The 25635-nt window shown below is 46.7% G+C and overlaps 1 protein-coding gene across 1 annotated transcript in view; it reads right to left on the reverse strand.

The window, feature by feature from the left end:
• Nucleotides 1-25635, reverse strand: part of LOC135907492 (calcium-activated chloride channel regulator 1-like) — a 171992-nt gene that overhangs the window by 84408 nt on the left and 61949 nt on the right. The window contains exon 8 of the mRNA XM_070541066.1: nt 1522-1809. Coding sequence (XP_070397167.1) covers nt 1522-1809 — 288 coding nt within the window. The remainder of the gene's footprint in view (nt 1-1521; nt 1810-25635) is intronic.

The raw sequence follows: 25635 nt of genomic DNA on the forward strand, positions 1-25635 counted from the left end.
AGCACATTACCTTATTCCTTGAGTAGCCTGCGCTGAGAATTGGCGAGACTAGCAGTGCCCGCCTGCCAAACGGCAACAACTAGTTCCCTTGATGAGGGCACTGCCGACGGCGTAAGGGCACAACCAAACGACGACGCGGACCAACGAGGGACCGCGTCGAGCCGGCGGCGAAGAGTCTTGCTTGAGGGCCGTGTCGACGTCCTGTTAGAGCACGTGTGCATGCGTTGTGACGACTGTATCAGTAGGCTGTGCGCCTGTTCCGCTGAAGACAGAACGGTCCTGCTGGGGGCGCGACAGAAGGTCTATATCAACTCTTGGTATTTTTGGTTATGGTGGCTGTTAAAGAGGTAGGCCGACATAATAGGCTGCATTCCAGGGTGATGCATAGGATCACTAAATCTTCGCCAAGTGGTCAGGTAGCGTAGCATAAAGCAAGCGCAACCATGTCCAGTTAAAAACGGGCTTTCCTTCCGCGCACAGCAACAGATCAGAACCCATCTTCTGTGTTCCCGCATGCATATATCTTAAATCCCACCCAAACCCTCAATGGTTTTCACCAAATTTAATTACGTGGCAGCAATAGTTTTCATGGGACAGTGGCGCAAATTGTACGCTTGTAAAAGCACACCGTCTGAAGCTTTCGATCACTTGTATGAGTGCTTTTTTGAAAGCTTCTAATTGAACTGCAATTTTGATTCGTTGATAATACGTGAGACAAAACTGCACAACGCATGCATGAAGCACCGCGGAACCACGCGCTATGTTCTTCTTGCAATACCGTGATTAGTAGGTGCTTCCTACAGTCCTGCACGGGCAGAGATGAACATAAACGTTTCGGATTATTTGCTAAACAGTAAATAACATGTACACTTCAGGACACAGGAACAATGGTTCTTGACCTTCAAGCGTGTGTAATCGTTGACACAATTGCTTCTGCCAAGAGAGCGCTTTTCATATAAGACCTCTAGTCAGAGAGATAACGCGGATACACTATTGTTTATTTCGCACCAAATACACCGATCACTAGTAATTCCTGCTACCAGTCTAGTTGGTACATGGCTTATAAGAATGGTTTTATGCGGAGATATGACCTAATGTGACTCACCCGTGATTCTTCCTGTTCGCATGCCTGAGGTTATATAAGTGAAGCTTCGGGGATAATAAAAATTAGTGGCTAGTGCCTCTCCGTAACTTTTATTCTCTTGTCCATGTCTTACTTTTTGCAAATAAAACCATTTCTAAAAAACCCAAGTCTGGCATCATTGCGCCTCACTTTACCTTCGACATGCCCAACTCACTTTCTGTTTGCGCTACAAGTGGACACTGTGTGCTTCATTTAGATCTATCGGCACACGAAATAAACAAGCACCTAGATTTATCGAACTTCTCAAGTGGCACTGAGAGCTTGTCTGAATAGAGATTTCTCCCTCTGGCGAAAACATTGCACAAAGGCTTTGAAGCAACTGGACATCCAATACCGTTCATGATGCATGGTGTAATCGTAGGTAACAGGATACTGACCGACTGATGATATGTGCGCTCGTGCGCCTCACTGTTGGCGCTTTCGATGTAGGTCGTGAATGCGTTTTCAAGGGGATCAGGAAAGAAGTAGCTTTGGCCTTTCGTTTCTGCAGCCAGTTCCTCAAGCCTATCTTGGGCATTTTCACCCATCGCCATAGTCACAACTTGGACCTTTGACGCCAACAGCTGCGGCCAGACGTCGTCTATGGAGGGGAACTCGTTCTCCATGCCATCGGTCAAAAGCACAATCATTGCGCCTTCTGGAGTCTCGCTGGAAGTATTCAGCACCTGCGCATAACAAAAATTATGCAGAACCTACTCACAGTGGGAATCGATGTAAGCGAAGCTTTCCGTGCTGGATGCTGTGATTGACGATAATTAGCAGTGGCGATGAAGCCTAAAGCTTAATTTCTTCAACGTTTGGGGTGACACTAGAATGCTGAGTTAATGTTAAACGTAACCTTGCGTGCACCACTGCTGTTTGTCTGCCTAGCAAACAGAAACACAGGGGGAGGTGTTTGAGGCGCTGTGATGCGCCATATTTTTGTAACCTCTGAAAGGGTTGAGCGTTGTCATTGCGTCACATGGCATATTGCATAGTGGCAGAAGTATTACAATTTATTTGGGTTATAGGGCTGTACTTGCCAAGACCACACTCGGATTATGTGGCACGCCGTAGTGGTGGACTCGGATTATATTTGACGCCGTGACGTTCTTTAACGTGTCCCAAATCTCAGCGCACGTGCGTTTCCTATTTCGCCCTAGTCGCAATGCGGCTGCCCCGATTCAGATAAATTCATGACTCTAGCAATGTCAAAGCCGCAAGGCTAACGCGGCGGGCACAGAAGAGTTGATTTGATGATCGACCACTTCCGTAGTGTCTCCTGGAACCGGCCGAGCGCTTTAATTATTGCGGCTCTGCTTCTGCATGTCCTGCGTATTTTTATCGCTTGACATTTTTGCATGCAGCCTATTTTTTACAAATAGCAGAAACGTACTGTACCGTCACATCATGATCAACATGGCTTCGCCAAATGCATGGCTAAAGCCTTTTAAGGAGGCATGGTAGGGTAATTGTGCCACGCTCACAGCTGTTTAAGCATTTCCTCGTCACTAGAACCGCTCGAGTTCGCTCGATTCAAACTAAACCATGGCTGCGCAACTTTGAGCGGTCCTAACGCACGTTATCTGCGCTTGGCTGGCAGAGAAGGGGGGCTTTGTTCCAGCCATAGAGCGCATCATGTCTCAGTAAGGTACCTGGTGTAGTCTCGTGCGGACGCCGTCCTCTCGGTCAGCGCATATCTGCTCATCTTTAAAAAAGTTCAATACTTACAAGCATTTCTCTCGCAAACCATACTTAGTTCAAGGTCTCAATAATCTCTCTCGTCGTATTCGAGTGCTGATTGTCATGTTTTCAGTTGTTAACGAAACTCTGTCTCAAGTCTCTAAACTTTTTGAGGCAGTTTTTCGCGTGCGTGTCATGGCCACGCACATTTATATCTCCTTCTGTTCCTCCACCGCGGGGCGCTTTCAAACCACGGCGCTGCAATTATGCTTCAGAAATCTTCCTGTCTTTTTTGTCTGCTCCTCTCTTAAACTCGCTCTGTTAACTACTACACACAGAAACAAAGCAACAGCGCTCATATTCAATCCCATAGATGAGATGACTATATATATATATATATATATATATATATATATATATATATGCGGGGCCGTTTCTTGAGCCTACTTGGAGTTCGCCAGACCCCATCGAATCGCACCATAGCGAATTAAGGAGCGCAGAAGCACGGATACCACATTCCTGAGGAGCGGCACGTGCAAACAAGTTGGCGGCCCCCGCTTCGTGTGCCGCAGGTGGAGCTATTCACTGCTTGACTCTTCCCGAAAGTGAAGCGAGAGCCTGGCACTGTTGACGGTAATGTGGGTCCCGAAGCAAGACGGCTGTATTGCGCCGTGAAAACCTGGCAGCGTCGCCCCCATCCGCCTATTGTGACGGCGCATTGCAAGTCAGCAATGCAAGACCGCAAGGAGAAGTAAGCCCCCGGAAAAACACACCAGCAGCGACCCTCTCCGCCGGGTGTGACACCATCGCACGGGCGCTTACCATTGGCCGAAAATGACGACACTTGAGCAGGCTCGCCGATTGGCCGAACATAGGCCCTTCTGTGTCTTTGAGACACAGAAGGGCTTAAAAGACGCAGACCGAGAGCATTCCGAGAGCATTCGTTGATTCATCTCTTTCCAGCTTCTTGCCACGGGCCGCAGCGTCTAAGTTGCTGCCTGCCCGTAATGACGCTATGACTGTTAATATACGCTCACTGTAAATAATATAAATAAAGCTCCCGAGTTTTTATCCCGACATCCTCATCAACTCAAAATCAAAAGGAATTTATATTACAGAACTTCGAACATAAGCTATTAACAATAGGCATATTTGTCCACTTTACACAGGCCTTTGATCATATTATTCACAACATTTTATTCTACAAACTAGAGAAATATGGAATTAGAGGCATTCCACTTCAATTATTAAAATCTTATCTTAATAACAGACGCCAGTTTGTTTCTGTAGGCCACAATACATCGGTAACCAAAGAAATACTTTGTGGCGTCCCACCGGGTAGCATTTTGGGCCCGTTGCTGTTTAACTTATATGCTAACGATATTACTTCCATCTACGAAAAGGCGAAATTTATCATTTACGCAGATGATACAAGTGTTTTCATCTCGTCCGGTTCTTGTACCAATTTAATTAGCATGGCAAATGACTTCTTGCGCAGCCTATCCTATTGGTCCACTGAGAACTGTCTAAAAGTAAATACGGCGAAAACAAAGGCCGTAATTTTTCATAACAAAGGCATGAGTCTTCTTCCGTCAGATCTAATATTAGCGTATAGATCCACAAATATAGAACTCACTCTTTCTGCAAAGGTGTTAGGGGTACACTTCACGAGTACCATGCAATGGGACGACCATGTAAGCTTTGTACTCCAAATACTTAGCCGCAAAACAGGTGTTTTAAATCGCTACAGATATACTTTACCCGTCTCTGTAAAATTATTAATTTATAATGCCTTATTCGTGTCTCACATACATTATGGGCATCTTGTATGGGGCACCACAACTGAATGTAACTTGAGTAAATTATTTCGTATGCAGAAGAAAATAATACGTGTCATCGCTAATGTACCGTTTGCCTCCCATACTGAAAACCTGTTCAATAAATACAACATTGCGACCGCCCACAAAATCTATAACTGCAGACTATTACGCGAGTATTACTTTAATACCAAACGTAACAATACTTTACTTGTAGAACTTGCAAATCTATCCGTCAATTCATACCGTTATTCAACTCGTACACCTGAAGTCTGGAAGATTCCGCGCTCTAGAACTAACTACGGTTGTCAAATGTTGTGTAACAACCTTCCAAGATTACTGAATTTATACGACAGAGCAGGCTTCAATTTACAGGATTTATCACTGTCAGAATTTAAAACTCCATTGCTTTCACTTCAGAGCACGTTTGTTAATGATTAATAATGTGTGTTATGTTCCTCTTTTTTTGTCTGTTACCAAGTGTATATCATTTATTTATTTTAATGCCGCAGTGTGTTTTGCATTGTTATTGTGGAAACATTTCACTGTTCTTTCATATATTATATAATTGCAATGTTTTATGGCCAATAGATAAAATGTAATTTATATGGCGCTTGATGTGTAACCCCATGCAGCCATATTGTACCTAAGGGGGTGAGGTTACCTCAAGCCGCGTCGGTGCGGCTTTTTTCCCTCATCCAGCTCCATTTACCACTCCTCTGTACATGTGTGTGTGTAAATGGAAATCAATAAATCAAATCAAATCAAATCAAATCAAACTCTTGCAACTGAATGACAGCGGTGAGATCAGCCTACGGCTCCGAAATCGGCCTACGACTCGGAGACAGCAACGGCAGCTGACGGACGTTGGCACATGGTGACCGACCGGTATCCTGATCAAGTTGGAGGCGACTTGGGATTGACCACCTCTTGCAACTGACTGGGTACGGCGGAGAAGGACTGGTGATATGGTGCTGTTTCATTGGGTAAGCGTTTGGTTTTGGCTGTAAAATTTACCAGGCTTCAATTTGTCTGTGTTTTTGGATTTGATTCGCTTGGATCTTTTACTTGTATTTTGATATGCGTGGGTATCGCAACAAGTATTGTGTGATAGCAGAGCCACAACTTAAAGTAGCGACCATGGTCCTAATGTTTTTGACGAAAGCTGACCTGTTGTGGTTGTGTGAGGAGATCGAGGTAGATGTAGAGGAAGGACCTTAAGGAATCAGAGATTCGTAAAACCATTCTAGAAAGTAACAACGATTTGAAGTTCATCGAACAAATGGGTAACCGAATTCTAAGCACAAAACGGGAACAGGAAGCAGTTAGGCAAGAACAGGAAGAATTTAAGCAAGAACAGGAAAAAGCTAGGCAGGAACTGAAAAGAATTTCTCAGGAAGAAGGCCTAACAGCAGTAACGAGGCAGTACATTGATACATTGAACGAAGAGATTCAAGGTTTAGAGCAGGCAACCAAACTAAATCAACAACGGCTTGAGAAATCTGTAGGCTTGACGCAGCGAAAATGGCAGGAAGTAAATAGTAGATTTCAGTCGAAAGCCGAGAGAAGTAGCAGTACCTGCGAGACTAGCAGCACGTTGACAAGTAAACTCGAAGTGCTAGCAGCTAACAAAGCCTTAGTAGCAGCAGAGGCCGTTAAAGGTCGTAGTGCGAACGACGAGGTGCTGTGCCAACAGAGCACTGTAGAGGCAGCTAGGCCAGCTGCGAATGAATTGGCACAGTTACCGAGTGTGCGTCGCTTGTAATGTTAGCGAGGCTGCTAGCGAAGTAGAGAGTACTGCTGACTCGACAGACGCGAGCACCCATGTCAAGTCTGATTTGCGTGTCGAAGTAAAGTGCGAGTTGGACGATGCAGTTGAGAGTAGTTCTCAGGATGGCGAGCTTCGCAGCTCAAGGGAAGACAATAGCATTGTTCAGGGATCGGTGAGGCTCTCCGTCAGTCTAGTTAGCCAAGACAGGGGTGATCTAGTTATTAATCACTCAGACTGTGCGGGTAAGAGACCAATCCGGGCCGATGAGTTGTGTAACGGCCAGCACGAGGCGCCGTGAGCGACATTAAAGAGAATTCACAAAAAAAGCGCCGCAGAAAGAAGCGCGCTAAAGATAGGAATGCGGTGACTAATGTAGCGCCGCCAAAGACGGCGAAAGACCCAAAAGGGCAGGGCGCGACGAAAAGGAAGGTGCGGTCGTCACTGACGACGTGTGTGCATCACGCACGGTCGAGCCACAGGTCAAAAAGAGACCGAGAAGCATGTTCTGCACGGACGCGGACAAAGGGCACGGGGCAGTCAAATTCCTTGTCGTTCCGTTGTTCTTTTCGAAGCTCAGCGTGTAGTACAAAGAAGCGCAAGGTGGCAAGACGAGACCAGCTTGGGAGTAGCGACGCGGTCACTCGAGTTTGTGAGGAAAGAGGGGCGCCAGGACGCAAATTGGCGGGAGACTGTAACGTCTTGGGGTAGCTAATAGTGAGTCAGCCCTTTTGTTGTTCATTGGTACCTAGAGTAGCTTTCAAACCGCGACCACCTCGAGTACGGCGCAAAATTATGAGTCAGTCGAAAATGCTTGGAACGGGAGGCCAAGAGAGCTTCCGTAGAAGTGAAACGTGGTGCGTTTTTCTTTTTTAGCATTTGAAGATTTCGCAATTTGAGACACTTTCTTTCAGTATGCAAGGTATGAGCGTTATGTTTTGGTTTGAGAAAGCTCCGACAGTTGAAAGAGGTGTTTTATGTAAACATGTAGTTTCGCGAGGTGTTCATAAATAAGTAGATAGGCTTTCTTTTTTTGTGTGTGAGTAACCTGAGTGTCAAGGTTGTCGGTGAGAGGCCTATCGTAGCGCACGTGTGCTTTAGTTAACCTATTTTTATGCGTTTTTTTTATTTTCTAAGGTTAACCGCGTAGGTTTTCAGGAAGTGCATCATTTGCACTGAGAAGCGTTCTTAGTTCCATTAGCGCGTGTGTTGTGTGGACGGAAGGAAGCAGATTTATTACTGGGTTGCTCGTGTATGTTGAGAGCAGCCGTACTGTGACTTCTTTAGTGAGCGTGCTTAGAACTATTAATTAGGAGACGCATTTTTAAAAGGGTTCTGCGGAGTGCGTAAGTAACACAAGTTTAATTCGTTTAGGTACGTGTCTTGTACGGACTAGAGAAAGACACGTCAGTAGGCGTAATAAAAAGTTTGCCTACGACTCAAGTGTGCGTCGTAGTACCACAAAGCTGGAGCGCCTGTGATTACGTACTTGTGAAATTGACCAGACTGTTCAGTGGCGCCAATACGTGTGATAAGTACGCCACTGCGATAGGTTGGAAACATGCTGTTCGAGCAGTTAGGCCACTTAAGTTCGGCGGTTTTCATTGTTTGCAACGGCAACGACCCATTGTTTTACTACAACAATGACACTCTGGTCTTGTCGGCATTCGAGGAGATATGGATAGCGGTTTGGAAAGGTGGTTGGAACTGCCTTGTCAAAGTTGGGGAAATAAAAAATGAGGGTTCATTTTGACTCAGTAATAGCCTGACGAGTCAGGGTTGAAGAGCGTGCCTTACAGGTGGTGCAGCGCTCTGTTGTTTTGTTTGTTTGACGTACGTTCTCCAAGGCCCAGGATCCCGAAGTTCGTCAAACGAGGCTCGACACCACAACCCTGCAGCTTCTGTCAGCATTCCTCATGGCCAGAGAATTGAGTTCACCGGCCATTCTGAACTTCCCGGGCGAGGACGAGCTGTTATATACGGGGCTGTTTCCTGAGCCTACTTCGAGTTCACCAGACCACATCGAATAGCACCACCGCTAATTAAGGAGCGCAGAAGCACGGATACCACATTCCTGAGGAGCGGCACATGCAAACAAGTTGGCTGCCCCCGATTCGTGTGCCGCAGGTGGAGCTATTCACTGCTTGACTCGTCCAGAATGTGAAGCGAGAGCCTGGCACTGTTGCCGATAAAGGGGGTCCCGAAGCAAGACGGATCTAATGGGCCGTGAAAACCTGGCAGCGTCGCCCCCATCCGCGTATTGTGACGGCGCATTGCAAATCAGCAAGGCAAGACCGCAGGGAGAAGTAAGCCCCCGGACAAATACAGGAGCAGTGACCTTCTCCGCCGGGTGTGACACCATCGCACGGGCGCTTACCATTGGCCGAAAATGACGACACTGGTGCAGGCTCGCCGATTGGCCGAAAATGGCGTTACCTGAGCGGGCTCTCCCATGAGTCAGACGTGACGTGTCTTCGAGACACCTAAGGGCTTAAAAGACACCGGCCGAGAGCATTCCTTGATTCATCTCTTTCGAGCTTCTTGCCACGGGCCGCAGCGTACGAGTTGCTGCCGGCCCGTAATGACGCTATGACTGTTAATATACGCTCACCGTAAATAATGCAAATAAACGTCCCAAGTTTTTCATCCCGACGTCCCCCTCAACTCTTACAATATATATATATATATATATATATATATATATATATATATATATATATATATATATATATATATATATATATATATATATAAAACAAGGAAATTATCAGTCATAGCACTCGTAGTACAGCCCTCTGGGACGTTCTCTTTTCGGAAGTAGTCTCATTAGGGTTGTTATAATTACACAAACGTATTTCGCTCTCGTGAGCAGCAGTCCTTGAGATAGTTACTCGGGCTACCTTCCCACGCTAAGCGTGCCGCGCTGGCACCTGTTTAAGCTTTTCCTAGTCCCTAGAGTCGCTCGAGTTCGCTCTTATCGACGGGCGGCCATTTTTCCAAGAAAGTATGCCTTCGCGGACAACCATCGACCATCGCGGACAACACCAGTCTCTTTCCACATAAGTATGAGGCTCTGGACAGAAGCTATGGCGCTTCAGTGTAACCAGGGGTCTGACGGACCAACCGACCGAGCTATCTCCCCAGGCAACATCCAAGGTCACATCCTAATGCCATGCTCTCTTCCTTTTTTGTTTTCCTTCTTTTCCCCTCCTTTTTAGTATTGTCTTCTTTTACTTTATCGCCATACGGGGAGACCCTTTAAAACTATTCTGTAATATGTATGGCCCCACATGTGCAGGTCAGAAATACCAGGTTTCTCTAGTTGAGTGCCATCATTGCGGTTTAACCGAGCTCAGATTGGTCCATCTTGACTGATCAAAGAAGGCACCACTGTAGGATAAATGAGGCGCACAACTCCTGCGGTGGTCGTACAGTATCCGCTTCGCGTGCAAGGGGACCGTAGTTCGACTCCCGGGGCCTAGCAATTTTCCACCGCGAAAAAAAACTGTGTGTTGAGAAAATTGCATAACAGGCCTGGAGTGCGGCCTGATCCCGGTGACCAGAACCGGTAACGCACTCGCTCACCAGAGCAGGATTGGCCACCCTGGTGCAGTACTTGGCCACAACCTCCTATATGAATACAACAATCAAACCCAGGCCCTCAGTCCCCAGCAGCCGCGAAGCAACTGACCGCGGCGGCGGTCAGATCTGTGACACAGCAGAGGGTGCTAAGAATCCCTGGCTCCCGACAGGCCGCCACTGGAATCTGAACCTCGCAACGTTTAACGTTCGAACGTTGTCTTGTGGGGCGAGTCTAGCAGTGTTATTGGAGGAATTAGAGGGTAGTAAATGGGATATAATAGTGCTCAGCGAGGTTAGGAGGACAAAAGAAGCATATAACGTGCTAAAAAGCAGGCATGTGCTGTGCTACCGCGGCTTAGCGGAGAGACGAGAACTAGGAGTCGGATTCCTGATTAATAAGGATTTAGCTGGTAACATACAGGAATTCTATAGCACTAACGAGAGGGTGGCAGGTCTTGTTGTGAAACTTAATAAGAGGTACACATTCAAGGTAGTACAGGCCTACGCCCCTACATCCAGTCATGATGACGAGGAAGTCTAAAGCTTTTATGAAGACGTTGTATAGCCGATGCGTAAAGTCAAAACAAAGTACACTATACTGGTGGGCGACTTCAATGCCAAGGTAGGCGAAAAGCAGGCTGAAGACAAGCCAGGCGGGGGAATATGGCATAGGCTCTAGGAATAGCACGGGAGAGTTATTAGTAGAATTTTCAGAACAGAATAATGTGCGGGTAATGAATACGTTCCGCAAGCGCATTAGCCGAATGTGGACGTGGAGGAGCCCAAATGGCGAGACTAGAAATGATATAGGCTTCATACTGTGCGCCAAGCCTGGCATCATACAAGATGTGGACGTGCTCGGCGAGGTGCGCTGCAGTGACCATATGATGGTAAGAACTAGTATTAGCCTAGGCTTGACGGCGGAACAAAAGAAACTGGTACATAAGAAGTCATTCAATGAGTTAGCGGTAAGAGGGAAACTAGAGGAATTCCGGATCAAGCTACCGAACAGGTATTTGGCTTTAACTCAGGAAGAGGACCTTAGTGTTGAAGCAATCAACGACAACCTTATGGGCATCATTAAAGAGCGTGCAATAGAAGTCGGTGGTAACTGCGTTAGACAGGATACCAGTAAGCTATCGCAGGAGACGAAAGATCTGATCAAGAAACCCCAGTGTGTGAAAGCGTCTAACCCTACAACTAAAATAGAACTGGCAGAACTTTTAAGTGTATCAGAAAGTGTAAGACAGCTGACGTAAGGAACTATAATGTGGATAGAACTGAAAATGCTTTCAGGAACGGAGGAAGCCTAAAAGTAGTGAATAAACTAGGAATGGGCAAGAATCAGATGATTGCGTTAAGAGACAAAGCCGGCAATATCGTTACTAATATGAATGAGATAGTTCAGGTGGCTGAGGAGTTCTATAGAGATTTATACAGTACCAGTAGCACCCACGACGATAACGTGAGAAAGAATAGTCTAGAAGATTTTGAAATCCCACAAGTAACGCCACAAGAAGTAAAGAACGCCTTGGGAGCTATGCAAAGGGGGAAGGCAGCTGGGGAGGATCAGGTAACAGCAGATTTGTTGAAGGATGGTAAGAACATTGTCCTACAAAAACTGGCCACCCTATATACACAATGCCTCATGACCTCGAGCGTACCGGAATCTTGGAAGAACGCTAACATAAACCTAATCCATAAGAAAGGGGACGCCAGAGACGTGAAACATTTTAGACCAATCAGCTTACTGTCCGTTGCCTACAAAGTATTTACTAAGGTAATCGCAAATAGAATCAGGAACACCTTGGGCTTCTGTCAACCAAATGACCAGGCAGGATTCCGTAAAGGCTACTCAACAATAGACCACATTCACACTATCAACCAGATGATAGGGAAATGTGCGGAATATAACCAACATCCTATATAGCTTTCATTGATTACGAAAAAGCGTGTGATTCACTCGAAACCACAGCAGTTATGGAGGAATTATGGAATCAAGGTGAAGATGAGCAATATGTAAAAATAATGAAAGCTCTATATAGCGGCTCCACAGGCACCATAGTTCTCTATAAAGGAAGCAACAAAATCCCAATAAAGAAAGGCGTCAGACAGGGAGATACGACCTCTCGAATGTGATTCACAGCGTGTTTACAGGAGATATTCAGAGACCTGGAGTGGGAAGGATTGGGGATAAAAGTTGATGGAGAATACCTTAGCAACTAGCAACTTGCGATTCGTTGATGATACTGCCTTGCTTAGTAACTCAGGAGAGCAACTGCAATGCATGCTCACTTACCTGGAGAGGCAAAGCAGAAGGGTGGGTCTGAAAATGAATCTGCAGAAAACTAAAACAATGTTTAACAGTCTCGGATAAGAACAGCAGTTTACGATAGGTAGCGAGGCACTGGAAGTGGTAAAGGAATACATCTACTTAGGGCTGGTAGTGACCACGGATCCGGATAATGAGACTGAAATAACCAGAAGAATAAGAATGGGCTGGGTTGCGTGTGGCAGGCATTCTCATATCTTGAACAGCAGATTGCCATTATTCGTCACAGGAAAGTGTATAACAGCTGTGTCTTACCAGTACTCACGTATGGGGCAGAAACATGGAGGCTTACGAAAACGGTTCTACTTAAATTGAGGACGATGCAACGATCTATGGAAAGAAGAATAATGGGTGTAACGTTAAGGGATAAGAAAAGAGCAGATTGTGTGAGGGAACAAACGCGCGTTAATGACATCTTAGTTCAAATCAAGAAAACGAAATGGGCATGGGCAGGACATGTAATGAGGAGGGAAGATAACCGATGGTCATTAAGGGGAACAGACTGGATTCGAAGGGAAAGGAAGCGCAGCAGGGAATGGCAGAAAGTTAGGTGGGTGGATTACATTAAGAAGTTTGCAGGGATGACAAGGCTACAATTATTACATGACGGGGGTATTTGGAGAAGTATGGGAAAGGCCTTTGCCCTGCAGTGGGATCAACCATACTGATGATGATGATGGTGGTAGGGTAAACCCCCCAAAATCGAATTTACAATTTTGGCGCAGAAAAATCGACTGCACTAAGAGGAACAAACCTGCGGAAGCGCGATCTTGTGCGCCCGCTCAAAGCAGTTTAAATGTCACAACGAAGTGTACAGCGCACCCTGGCGTTTAAAAATGGCGAGCGGAGGCAGGTGTGCTCATCGTTGTTGCTCGCGGTTTTCTTCGTTATGGCGTGGTTTTTATTTTTTGGCTTCTATATGTGGTAAGTAAACGATTTGTAATAAAAGATCATTCATTAATAAAAAGAAAATGAGACATTCGCCCAATCGTAGCAATTTCCACAAAGGAATCCCATACGGGTTCCTCGAAAGAAAGCATCGTACTTGATGAAAAATTTGTCGTGGTCCGGTGCTTGAAACCGAAACCATCGTCTTTCAGGCGCAGCCGCTTTACCATTTCAGCTAACCAGGTGGGTAGCCGATGTCAGGGGGGAGTCGAATTTGTGAACAACTCGAAATCAAGAGTTCTACGTAATAGTCCTTTGCGGAAAAGGACTATTACGGAAAACTGTTGCTTTTGCTGACTTGGTCGTGGTCGCCTCTGTTTCAAATTTTAAACATGTTACTTGCCCATATGATTGCACGGTCGTCCAGCAAATAGAGCAGAATGAGAACTTTAAAGGTAATCGGTCTTCTGAGCAAACGTATTCATGGACGAACGCAGAACACCAATGAGTCGCTCAACAAACTCACCTGGTGCCGCTGCACTAAGAAAACTTTGTCAGCGCCTACACATGGAAGACAGCAATAAATTCAATCTACCTTTTCTCAGAAAGTATTCATCCCATTCTAGTGTTCGTTTGTGCATATGTACTACATCCAGTCACAAATATTCAGAACTAAAGAAACATCTCGTGGTATGAATGATAACACTGGAAAAATTTACACTGCACGGAACCCCCCTTGTGGCTTTGTGCAAGCAGCGATATGTATTTTTGGGTAGGAACCCCAAAGGGGATATGATATTCTTTTTTAGTTCAGTTATAACCTAGGGCTATTTAGAATCACAGTGTGTAATATCATCACAATCCTCTGCGTGGTTGCAGAGAAAAGGTACATCAAATAATTAAATACCTGCAATTTCGGGAGTGGGCCACACCAAAGGTAAACAATCTGACATAAGGTGTCTGTCTTGTACCCATGAGCATCTTTTGTAAGCGCGTGAAATTTGGTACGAATATCTGCAGCCGTTTCTAAAGCAATATGTTAGAGCTAACATGTACAATTTACCCTACCATACCCTCCTTAGGCGCTATGTTCTTGTACTAGACATGCTTGCTTCTCTCCACCTATGCATGACTTTGTTAGCGCGAACGGAACATTTGATCTATTTATTGTTTTACATTATAAAGATGGGTAACAACTCTATCAGCTCTCTCAGCTTGTAGGGACGAGGAGCTCGTGGAGCTTCCTTGAACCATGTCGATTCGTAGCATTCATTATATGGTGAGTTAGTCAAAAATATGACGTCAAGGAAGAAATTCTCTTTCCAAGTTTATGGCGAGAATGTGCTGTTTAATCTCAATTTTTTGTGCAGCTGATAGCTTCCATCTTCTATAATGTAGCAAAGGACCCATTGTTGGTGATACCAATAGGCGCCTCACTAAAGGTTATTCGACAAGCCCGCCCACTTTCCCCGTTTTTCATAAGCCACAGGGAGTAGTAAGGTGTTACACCATGACAAGAAATGCTTAAGCCTCCAGTAAAAGGTCAATAGCAAGCCGTATGGGGTAGGTTTACAGCCGACTGTTCAGGCTGAAAACTAAATAACCTGGAACCAAAACGAACGCATGCGGTAAGCCGTAGTAGGGGTCTGTAAATGTATGCATCTCTCTCCACATAATTTTCACGCATGCGTAAATAAATGTACCCGCAGGGATGGCGTACTAACCAAGGCGATGCGCTGCTAGGCTCAAAGACGCGGGGTAGAATCGCGGCCCCGTCAGCCGCATTTCGATGGGGGCGAAGTGCCAAAACCATCCGTATACCGTGCATTTGGGGCACAGTAAAGAAACCCGGATGATAAACATTAATCCGCAGTACCTCATTGCGCCGCGCCTGATAATCACATCACGGTTTTGGCATTTAAGGTCCCATAAAGATCAATGTAAATAAAGAACGCCGACTACACCAGCATAACCATACACACATCATTACAGTGCATAACCCATTCCGCACCACCCTGACCGCCATGTAATGCTACGCATATGTAGGAGTTTCCCTTCAGGTAGGTACCACCTAACTATTTCTAAATGTTTGCGTGATTAAAAATATATTTTCTCAATAAATTTTTCTGCCTCTACAATTTAGGTAAATGTGGCGTGCTGAATGGATCTTTGCGCAAGATAGCGACCTAAGCTCAACTTCTCTTGCTACTCTGTAAATCAAAACTGGAAACGAATTTTAACATGAAAGAAGAATAGACGACGTGAATACAAAATCACATAGGAAATACACAAGGAAGTGGAAGCTCCTAAATTCTGAGATGAGGATCACAGCTACTTCATATACACAGGGAAACCTATATGTCCCACCTTTCACGCTTAACATTTTCAAGTAATACTTCTATACTTAGAGAGCTGTCTATACTCTCACATTTTCTGTATGTGGTACTACTAGCGCGGTATGTATCGCTTAGTTCGCCAGTACGTCCTGCCCTGCCTCATATGCCAACGACGCAAGATGCCGCCTCAACATGCCAACGGCCCCTTGCAACCTTTACCATGCCCTGCGCACGCGCTCGACCGCGTCGGCATTGACCTATACGGTCCGCTTTCCAACACTCCAAGAGGCAACCGCTGGGTTATGGTTGCTATCGCCCACCTCACGCGGTACGCCGAACCTTCAGTCCTAGCATCTGCCACAGCGAAAGATGTCGCCAGTTTTATCCTTCAAAACCTGATTTTACGCCATAGAGCACTTCGAGAATGACTGAGCGACCGCGGTGGCGTTTTTCTCTCAGACGTCATTGCAGCATTGCTAAAGGAGTGTCGCATCATTCACCGCACTACCACGGCATATCATCTTCAAACTAATGGAATGACAGAGCGTTTCAACCGAACCCTTGGTGACATGTTGGCCACGTATGTTTCTTCTGACCACTTGAATTGGGATCGCATTCTGCCTTTCTTGACCTACGCTTACAATACCGCGACGCAAAGTACCACGGGGTTCTCCCCTTTCTTTCTCTTTTATGGACACGAACCTTTATGCACTTTGGACACGATTCTGCCTTAGCGACCAGATGATTAGGAGTGCACGACTGTTTCTAGAGCGGCTGCTTACGCCGAAGAATGTCGCCAGCTCGCTCATTCGTTCACATCCCAGGACGAGTGGCGCCAAAAACATCGTCACTATTGATCTACTGCGGCTACGTGGTTCACTCCTGGCTCGCTGGTCTGGTTGTGGGTGCCCTCTACTCCTCCAGGCCTTTGCTCTAAGCTGCTCTCCAAGCACCACGGTCCTTATCGGGTATTGAAACAAACATCCGCCTTCAACTGCCTCATCGACCCAACGGAAGCGCCTTCCGACTAGCGTCGTCGCGGCCAGGAAATTGTCCACGTCTCCCGGCTCAAGCAGTTCCATGACCCCCCTGTGCTTTCCTGTCTTTAGGTCGCCAAGATGGCTACTCTTTCGGTGGGAAGTGATTGTACTGAAGGCACTTGGCAATGGGCATGGTGGTAATGAATGAGAAGAACACGACGAGCGGTGCTTGCTTCCCCGTTTCAATATAGCGCCGACCTGTTTAAGCCTACTGCTGCAACCTAGAACTAGCGCTGCTAGGCGCACGATCTGAAGTGGTCCACGTGGTGCGCCTTGGACCATTTTACGGATGCTGACGAACATCCTTATTTTGTTGTTTTCTTTGCTACGAGTGCTTTTCTTTATTACTTTCATTTGTTTGCAGCATCGGGTCGATGCTATTTAAAAGGGGGGTAATGACACGTATACTTATCTTTGTCGGGCCACCACGTTTCGCCACCTAAGAAGTGTTATCGCACAGCGCAGGACGCGCCTGCATGTATCCGAAGTTTCTGGAAAGTTATCGATGCTTCTCTTTGCTTAACGTTATGTTATCTGATTTCATCGCCTGACGCGAATGGTGTAGAAATTTGTGGAAGGCACGCGGGTCCCAACGCTTAGACTGGAACGTTCGACGACTGCTGTATAAAAGCCGACGCGCTTGACCCGCTGATCAGATTTGGACGATCGCCAACCGTGTTAGCTGCTATCGTTGTGCTGTAAGTGTCGCCTCTTTTTGTGTGCACAGGTTCGCCCAATAAAGGTTAGTTTTGTCTTACACAGTATTGCTACGGTGTTCTTCAACGTTACCACCGCGTGACTATATATATATATATATATATATATATATATTGCGGCGATGTGTATTGTCGTTCACAACGTTGTGGAACGCTAGGTGCAGACACTGCAAGGGATGTCCGTAGCACGGGGCTCACTCGCGATCAAGGCACAGTCCTTCCTCTTCTTCGTCTGTCGGCACGTACACACGGGTGCGTCTGCTTCATTACAATGCCCCGGGATTCAAGCGTAGCCATCCTGGTGACTCGGGGTGCGAAGATGAGTGGGTCGTAATAGTGTTTCAGATTGTAGACGTGTACTTTCTCTCGGCAACGACGACGCAGGTCTGGTGACACCGTGAACGGCTCGACAATGTGGCTGACCGGTGAAGTGGCCTTCATGATACGGTACGGCCCTTGACAACGCGCCAGGAGTTTAGAAGAAAGTCCAAGAACGTGGGCTGCTATCCAAAGCCACACAAGAGAACCAGGAGCAAAGTTGTGCGGTGGTTGATGAGCATGGTCATGCCTTATCTTTTGACGTGCTTGTGTCTCACTAGTCAGGGCGCATGCCAGCTGACGGCAATCTTCAGCACATTTGGCGACTTCGGAAAGTGGAGTATACTCTGTAGCGTCAGGTTGGTACGGCAGTATGGTGTCTACTGGGCATGAAGGCTCACGGCCATACATAAGGAAAAAGGGGGGAGAAGATGGTGGTCGCTTGCGTTGCGGTGTTGTATGCGAACGTAACAAAAGGGAGTACGCTGCCGCAGTTGGAGTGATCGGATTAGATGTACATCCGCAACATGTCGCCAAGAGTGCGATCGAACCGGTTGGTCAAACCGTTGGTTTGAGGATGGTACGCGATCAATTTGCGGTGAATTATCGTGCACTCAACGATTAGGGCTTGGACGCCCTCCGACAGAAAGACACGGCCTCTATCACTCATTTGTTCTCGGGGAGCACCATGGCGAAGAATGAAACTGCGAAAAATCAAGAAACCAACGTCATGGGCGGTCGCTGCTGGCAGAGCTGCAGTCTCAGCGTAGCGAGAAGGTGGTCTACGCCGACAATAATCCACCGATTTCCACACCCGCTACATAAAAGCGGGCCGTAGAGGTCGATGCCGACGCGGTCGAATGGACGAGATGGGCACGGTAGCGACTGCAACGGTCCTGTTAAACGCTCGGTAGGTATCTTGCCTTGTTGGCATGTAGTACAAGACTGAATGTACTTTTGCACGAAGTTGTACACGCCTCCTCAATAATAGCGTTGGCGCAACCGTGTGTAAGTTTTCAGGACGCCGGCATGAGCGCTGAGGGGATCAGCGTGAAATTGCGCGCAGATGTCAGAGCGCATATGACGAGGTACAACAAGGAGCCATTTGCGACCGTCGGGCATATACTTGCCGCGGCATAGAATGTTGTCCCACACGGAAAAGTGGGTTGCTTGGCGATGCAGTGCTCGTGTCGAAGGGACGGCAGACAGAGCGGCAAGGTAGTCAAGTAGTATTAGAAGTGTTGAGTCCTTGCGCTGCTCTGTGAGCATGTCAGTGATGGCCAACGGTGACAGTGGGAACGAGGAAGCTGACAAAAACGCTATATCAGGCGTCAGTGGCGAGCGAGAGAGCGCATCAGCGTCGGAGTGCTTGCGACCGGAGCAGTACATGACGCGCATGTCGTTCTCTTGCAAGGGAAGCGCCCAACGTCCCAAGCGTCCGACGGGCGAAAGAACGAGCGTAAAGGTATGGGAGAAACTTGCTTAGTGCCCAGATGATCTCTAGGTACTCCTTTTCTGTGACGGAGTAATTTAATTCTGCTTTCTTTAGAGTACACCACGCATAGGCGGCGAGGTGTTCATCATAGCCATCTTTCCGTTGCGCTAAGACCGCGCCAAGGCCAATTCCGCTGGCGTTAGTATGAACTTCCGTGAAAGCATCAGGATCGCAGTGGCGAAGAAACGGCTGCGAGGTCAACAAGTGGCGCAACTGCGGAAATGCTGGATCGCATTCAGGTGACCACGCTGCTATGCCGTTACTGGCGGAAACTAAACTTGTCAAGGGTGCCATGATGGATGCGAAATTGCGTACGAAGCGACGAAAACAGGAACATAAACCAATAAAACTTTTGAGGGTTTTGATAGACGTGGGCTTTGGGAAGCCTGCCACTGCGCGGAGCTTGTCTCGGTCCGGGAGGACGCCGTCTTTTGAGATAACTTGACCCAAGATGGTTAGCTTGCTCGCAGCAAAACGGCACTTTTTGAGGTTAAGCTGTAGGCCGGCAGATGCGAAACAGCTCAGAATCTCATGCAGGTGAGCGAGGTGTTGCGGAAAATCGGTTGAGAAGACGACGATGACGTCGAGGTAACATAAACAGGTCTTCCATTTGTGGTCGCGAAGGATGGTGTCGATCATACGCTCAAAAGTAGCAGGCGTATTACACAGCCCGAAGGGCATGACGTTAAACTCGTAGAGGCCGTCGGGTGTAACGAATGCTGTTATCGGACGGTCAGGTTCGGCCACAGGAACTTGCCAGTACCCTTAGCGCAGATCTAAGGAACTGAAATATTCTGCGCCCTGTAAATAGTTGAGAGCGTCATCGATCCGAGGCAGTGGATAAACGTCTTTTCTCGTTGCCTTCTTTAGGCATCTGTAGTCGAGACAAAAGCGAATGGAGCCATCTTTTTTTGTTACCAATACAACAGGTGAAGACAGGGACTTTGAGAGGGACGAATTACTCTGTTTAAGCATATCGTCCACTTGCTCTGTGATGATTCGGCGCTCTTCAGCAGAGACACGATGCGGGCGCTGCCGCAAGGGGGAGTGGAAACCGGTGTCGATGATGTGAGAAACACCAGTGGCTCGGCCCAATGATGTCTGATGACGGTCGAAAGAAGAGAGAAACTTGTGAAAGAGAGTGAGAAGTTGGCGGCGATGAGATGGGGAAAGAGCAGGGTCGATGGCGTTGTCAAAACCCACTGAAGGTGATAAGTATGAGACCAAAGCGATGGCGTCAGTGTGATGGAGGGAGTCGGTAGGAACGTCGAGATCGTCAACGTAGTCGACAGCCTGGAAGTATCCTATGGTCTCTCCACGCAGTAGGCTGATCGGGTACTGCTAGTAGTTGGTGACCAGAATCACAGTTGACCCAGATGTTATAGTTAGCACGGCAAATGGAATAACAATGCCTTTGGGCTGAGCAAACAAATCGGACGGCGTGAACACTACAGTGGCGTCAGACGCGGCATCAGACGACAGGACAACAGGCATCGACGACTCAGGGGGTATGGTTGTGTCGTTAACAACCATGAGTTTGTCGGCAAAATGATGAGAGCTCGTCAGCAGTGATTCACATAGTGGTAAAAGCGACACTTTTGCACGCGAACACTCAATGCCAGCTTGATGACGTGACAGGAAATCCCAGCCAAGGATGATGTCGTGAGAGCACGATGGTAGCACGAAACACTCGGTTATGTAGAGAACATCGTTGATGACGACACGTGCCGTGGATACAGCTGAAGGGTGAATTCGCCTGTGCGCTGGCAGTGGCGAGCGCCAGGCCAGAGGGAGCTGTAGTCACTTTTCGTAATTTGCAACAAAGGTTCTCGTGAATGAGGGAAACGGCAGCTCCGGTATCGACTAGTGCCAGCGCCGGTACTCCCTCTACAAAAACGGTAATAACATTTTGCAGCGAAGAATGAGGTCTTGAAAACGTTGATGTATTGCAGTTCTTGCCTCGGGAACTGCAGCAGTCAGTTTCCCTCTTCAGTGGGAGGTCGACGACGCAGGGGTGAAATCCAACGGCGACGGCGAAAAGGGGAACGCCCAGTTTCTGATCGGCGATCAGTATCAAGACATCGCGGTGAAATGGAGCCGTGGCGGCTTATCGTGACGCGTAGCTGGTCGTGTCAATGGTGGTACGCGTAGTTGAGGCGCGTCGGGGACAAAAGCGCGCCCCATGGCCAGGAATGCCGCATGCGAAGCAGAGAGGCGGTTTTCTATAGTGCACCACGTCTTGGTAGGACGAAAAAACTATGGTGCCTCTCGGGCAACTGGAAATGAAGTCGCATGCACGGGCGATGAAAAGGAAGCTGTCGGCGCAGGTGGCCATGGAACCACGGCTGCATAACTGAGCGGGAGCAACGTAGAATGAGTGGCGAATTCGGTATGGGACAGCGGCACACTCATAGGATCGGGTGGTGGGGTCGTAAGAGCTGCAGGAAGCGCTTCCGATATCTGAGTCCGGATGTGTGCTGCAGCATTGGAGGCAAAGCTGCCGTAGGTGCGTCACTGTGAGGCAGCAGCGAGAGCTGCCACCTCTTCAGGAATAAAATCTTTGATATGCTGTGAGAGGGTCGAGTTGGTCCTGTCGGCAGAAAGCACGATGCTCGAGACGGAATCGGAGTTCTGAATGTTCTGGCGGGCGATAGGTGTTGGCAGCGCAGCTCGTCAAAGCTCTGGCAGAGGTTAATGAGGACGGATACGCTACCAGATATTTTAGCTTCTAACTTTGATTCTTTCCAAGCATTTGATCTACATGATAACATTGGCACATCAATCTATGCATTTGAGCGCATCGTAAAACTACACATTGGTAATTTTCTTCCCCTCAAGACTAAAAAAAGCAATCCAAGGATTCCATGGATGAATCGCAGCATACCGCAAATAAGACATTGTGTTCGTCATCTTCGCCCATTGAAAAAGTCACGTAATCCAGACATTATCATTCCTTTTAACACTGCTAAGAAAGAACTACGTATCAAAATGAAAACAGCTAAAAACATTTATTTTCAAGTTGAACTAGTACAATTATTACGCTCAAAGCCGCGCAAATTCTGGACTTCTATCACGCCAACTAAAACTGCTGCAATTTTCTAGATGACATAGCTATATTTCTGATCCCTCCGATATAGCCAACGCTTTTGATGTCTACTTACAATCAGTGTTCACGCATGACAAAGATTCTCTCCCGGTTCTCGCTAATACTATCATCATCATCACCACCATCATCATCAGCCTAATCATGTCCACTGCAGGACGAAGGCCTCTCCCTGCGATCTCCAATTACCCCTGTCCTGCGCCAACCGACTAAATAGCACCCGCAAATTTCCTAATTTCTTCAATTCATCTAGTCTTCTGCCGTCCTCTACTGTGCTGCCGTTCTTTTGGTACCCATTCGCTTACCCTAATGGTCCAACGGTTATCTAGTCTGCCCATTACATGACCTGCCCAGCGCCATTTTTTCCTCTTAACCTGTATTAGAACATCGTCTAGGCCCGTTTGCTCTCTGATCCAAACTGCTCTCTTTCTGTCTCTTAAAGTTATGCCTAGCATTCTCCGTTCCATCGCTCTTTGCGCGGTCCTTAATTTGTTCCCGAGCTTCTTTGTCAGCCGCCAAGTCTCTGCACCGTACGTCTTCACCGGTAAAATGCACTGATTGTATACTTTCCTTTTCAATGATAACGGTAAGCTTCCATTCAGGAGCTCACGATGTCTGCCGTACGCGATCCAACCCATTTTTATTCTTCCTTGAATTTCCTTCTCATGGTCTGGGTTCCCTGTGATTAGCTGACCTAGGTAAACGTACTCCTCCACAGACTCTAAAGGCTGACTTACGATGCTGAGCTCTTGCTTCCTTGCCAGGTTATTTATCATTATCTTTGTCTTCGGCATATTATTCGTCAGTCCCACTCTTACACTCTCCCTGTTAAGGTCCTGAGTCATTTGTTGTACCTCGTCGGCATTGTTGCTGATTAGAACATTGTCATCGGCAAACCAAAGGTTGTTGAGGTATTCGCCGTCGAACTTTACTCCTAAGCCTTCCCAGTTTAATAGCTTGAATACTTCTTCTAAGCATGCAGTGAATAGCATCGGAGAGATTGTGTCTCCTTGTCCGACCCCTTTCTTTATAGGTATGTTTCTACTGTTCCTGCGTAGAATTAAGGTGGCTGCGAAATCTCTGCAGATGCTTTCTAGGGTAGTTACGTAAGCGGTTTTTACTCTTTGATTACGCAATGCCTCTATGACTGCTGGTATCTCTACTGAATCAAATGATTTTTAGTTCTCTATGAGAGCCATTAAGAGAGGTCTATTGTACTCTGAGGATTTCTCGATAACTTGGTTAATGGTATGGATCTGATCCATTGTAGAGTAACCTTTCCTTAAGCCAGCCTGCTCCCTTGGTTGACTAAATTCCAGTGTTGTCCTTATTCTATTGCAGAATATTTTATTAAATATCTTATATAATACTGGAAGTAAGCCAATGGGCCTATAATTTTTTAGTTCTTTATCGTCGCCCTTTTTGTGGATTAGTATAATGTTTGCATTTTTCCAGTTTTCTGGGACCCTTGCAGTCGATATACAGTTCGTATAGAGAGCCACCAGTTTTCCTAGCATTATGTCTCCTCAATCTTTGAATAAATCGACTGTTATTCCATCCTCTCCTGCCGCTTTTCCCCGTTTCATGCCTTGCAAGGCCTTACTGACCTCACCTCTAGTTGTGGGAGGAGTTTCTGTAAACTGTTCATTATTGTTTTGAATGGAGCGCTACTGAGTCGTCTGGGTACTGTAACGCTCAGTGTAGAATTCTTCCGCTGCATTTACTATATCTTCGAGATTGCTGATAATATTACCCTGCTAATCTTTCAGTGCATACATCTTGCTTTGCCCTATGCCAAGTTTCCTTCTCACTGATTTCAGGCTGCGTCCAATTTTTACGGCTTCTTCAGTCTTTCTCACGTTATAGTTTCGAATATCATTTATTTTTGCCTTGTTCATTAGTTTTGACAGTTCCGTGAATTCTATCTTATCAGTTAAGCTGGACACTTTCATTCTTTGTCATTTCTTTATTAGTTCCTTTGTTACTTGGGAGAGCTTGCCTACTGGTTGCCTTGGTGCCTTGCCTCCCACTTCAATTGCTGCCTATGAAGCCAACCTCGTTACGGTTTCATTCATTACCTCTATGTCATCATCATCATCAACATCTCTCTGTTCTAAGACTGCATATTTGTTTGCAAGTACCAGCCAAAATATGTCTGCTTTTGGCCTTACTGCCACTAAATTGACCTGTTCTTTCTGGACAAATTTTACTGTTTCTCTGTTTAAATTGAGGTGTACCCTGGCCCTCACTAACCTATGATCACTACAGTTTACCCTACTTGTTGCTTGAACATCCTGCGCTATGCTGGGACCCACAGAAGGTATGAAATCAATTTCGTTTCTTGTTTCACCAGTACGGCTTTTCCAGGTCCATTTTCTGTTGCTACGTTTCCTGAAAAAAATGGTCATTATTCTTAGCTCATTGCTTTCTGCGAATTCTACCAGCATGTCACCTCTAGCGTTTCTAGAATCTACACCGTAGTTGCCAATTGCCTGTTCACCCGCCTGCTTTTCCCCCACTTTTGCATTGAAGTACCGCATTACTAGTGTATACCGCGTTTGCATTTTTCTCGTCGCTAATTCAACATCTTCTCCCTCACCGTCGTCACTGTACGTTGGAGCGTAGGTTTGTACTATCTTTATTTATACCTTTTATTGAGTTTACGACTACTGCTAATCTCTTGTTGATGCTGTGGAATTCAGCAATGTCGCCCGCTATGTCTTTATTGGTTCGGAATCCTACCCCGTATTGCTTGTTATCAGGGAGAACTGTACAGCAGAGCACCTGGCCATTATTCAGCAATGTGTAAGCTTCATTTGATCTTTTAATCTCACTAAGGCCGATAATATCCCAAAAAATGTCCGATAGTTCTTCGAGAATACCTGCTAAGCTTGCCTCGCTCGAGAGGGTGCCGGTATTAAACGTTGCAAGGGTCACTTTCTACTGGCGGCCTGTCCTGACCAATATATTCTGAGCACCACCTGCTGCGTTGCAAGTCTGACCACCGCCTTGGTCAGGTGCTCCGCAGCCACTGGGGACTGAGGGCCATTTCATTGAGGAGATCATTTAATTAGGGATGTTGTGCCGAATACTGCACCAGGGAGGCCAATTCCTGTTCTGGTGAGGGAGTGTCCTTGTTGAAGCTTAGTGGGCCGTCCTAATTTCAAATACTAATCAATACTAGTTCAAATACTAATACTAACATTTCTACCGGCGATGTGGTATCAGTGAAAACGGCATCCTAAACTTGATTCTCAATTAAGACATAAAAAATTGCACTGGTCCTGACAATACTCCAAACAGTTTTCTAGTAACATACTCTCTCTTATCTTCACGTCTTTTGGCGGCCATATTTCCCAAATCGTTGACTTCAGGCATCGTCCTCCATTCTTGGAAGCTAGCGAAGGTCCTGCCTCTGTATAAGACGGGTGATA

The sequence above is a fragment of the Dermacentor albipictus genome, chromosome 6 (genome assembly GCF_038994185.2).
Source record: "Dermacentor albipictus isolate Rhodes 1998 colony chromosome 6, USDA_Dalb.pri_finalv2, whole genome shotgun sequence".
Taxonomy (NCBI): domain Eukaryota; kingdom Metazoa; phylum Arthropoda; class Arachnida; order Ixodida; family Ixodidae; genus Dermacentor; species Dermacentor albipictus.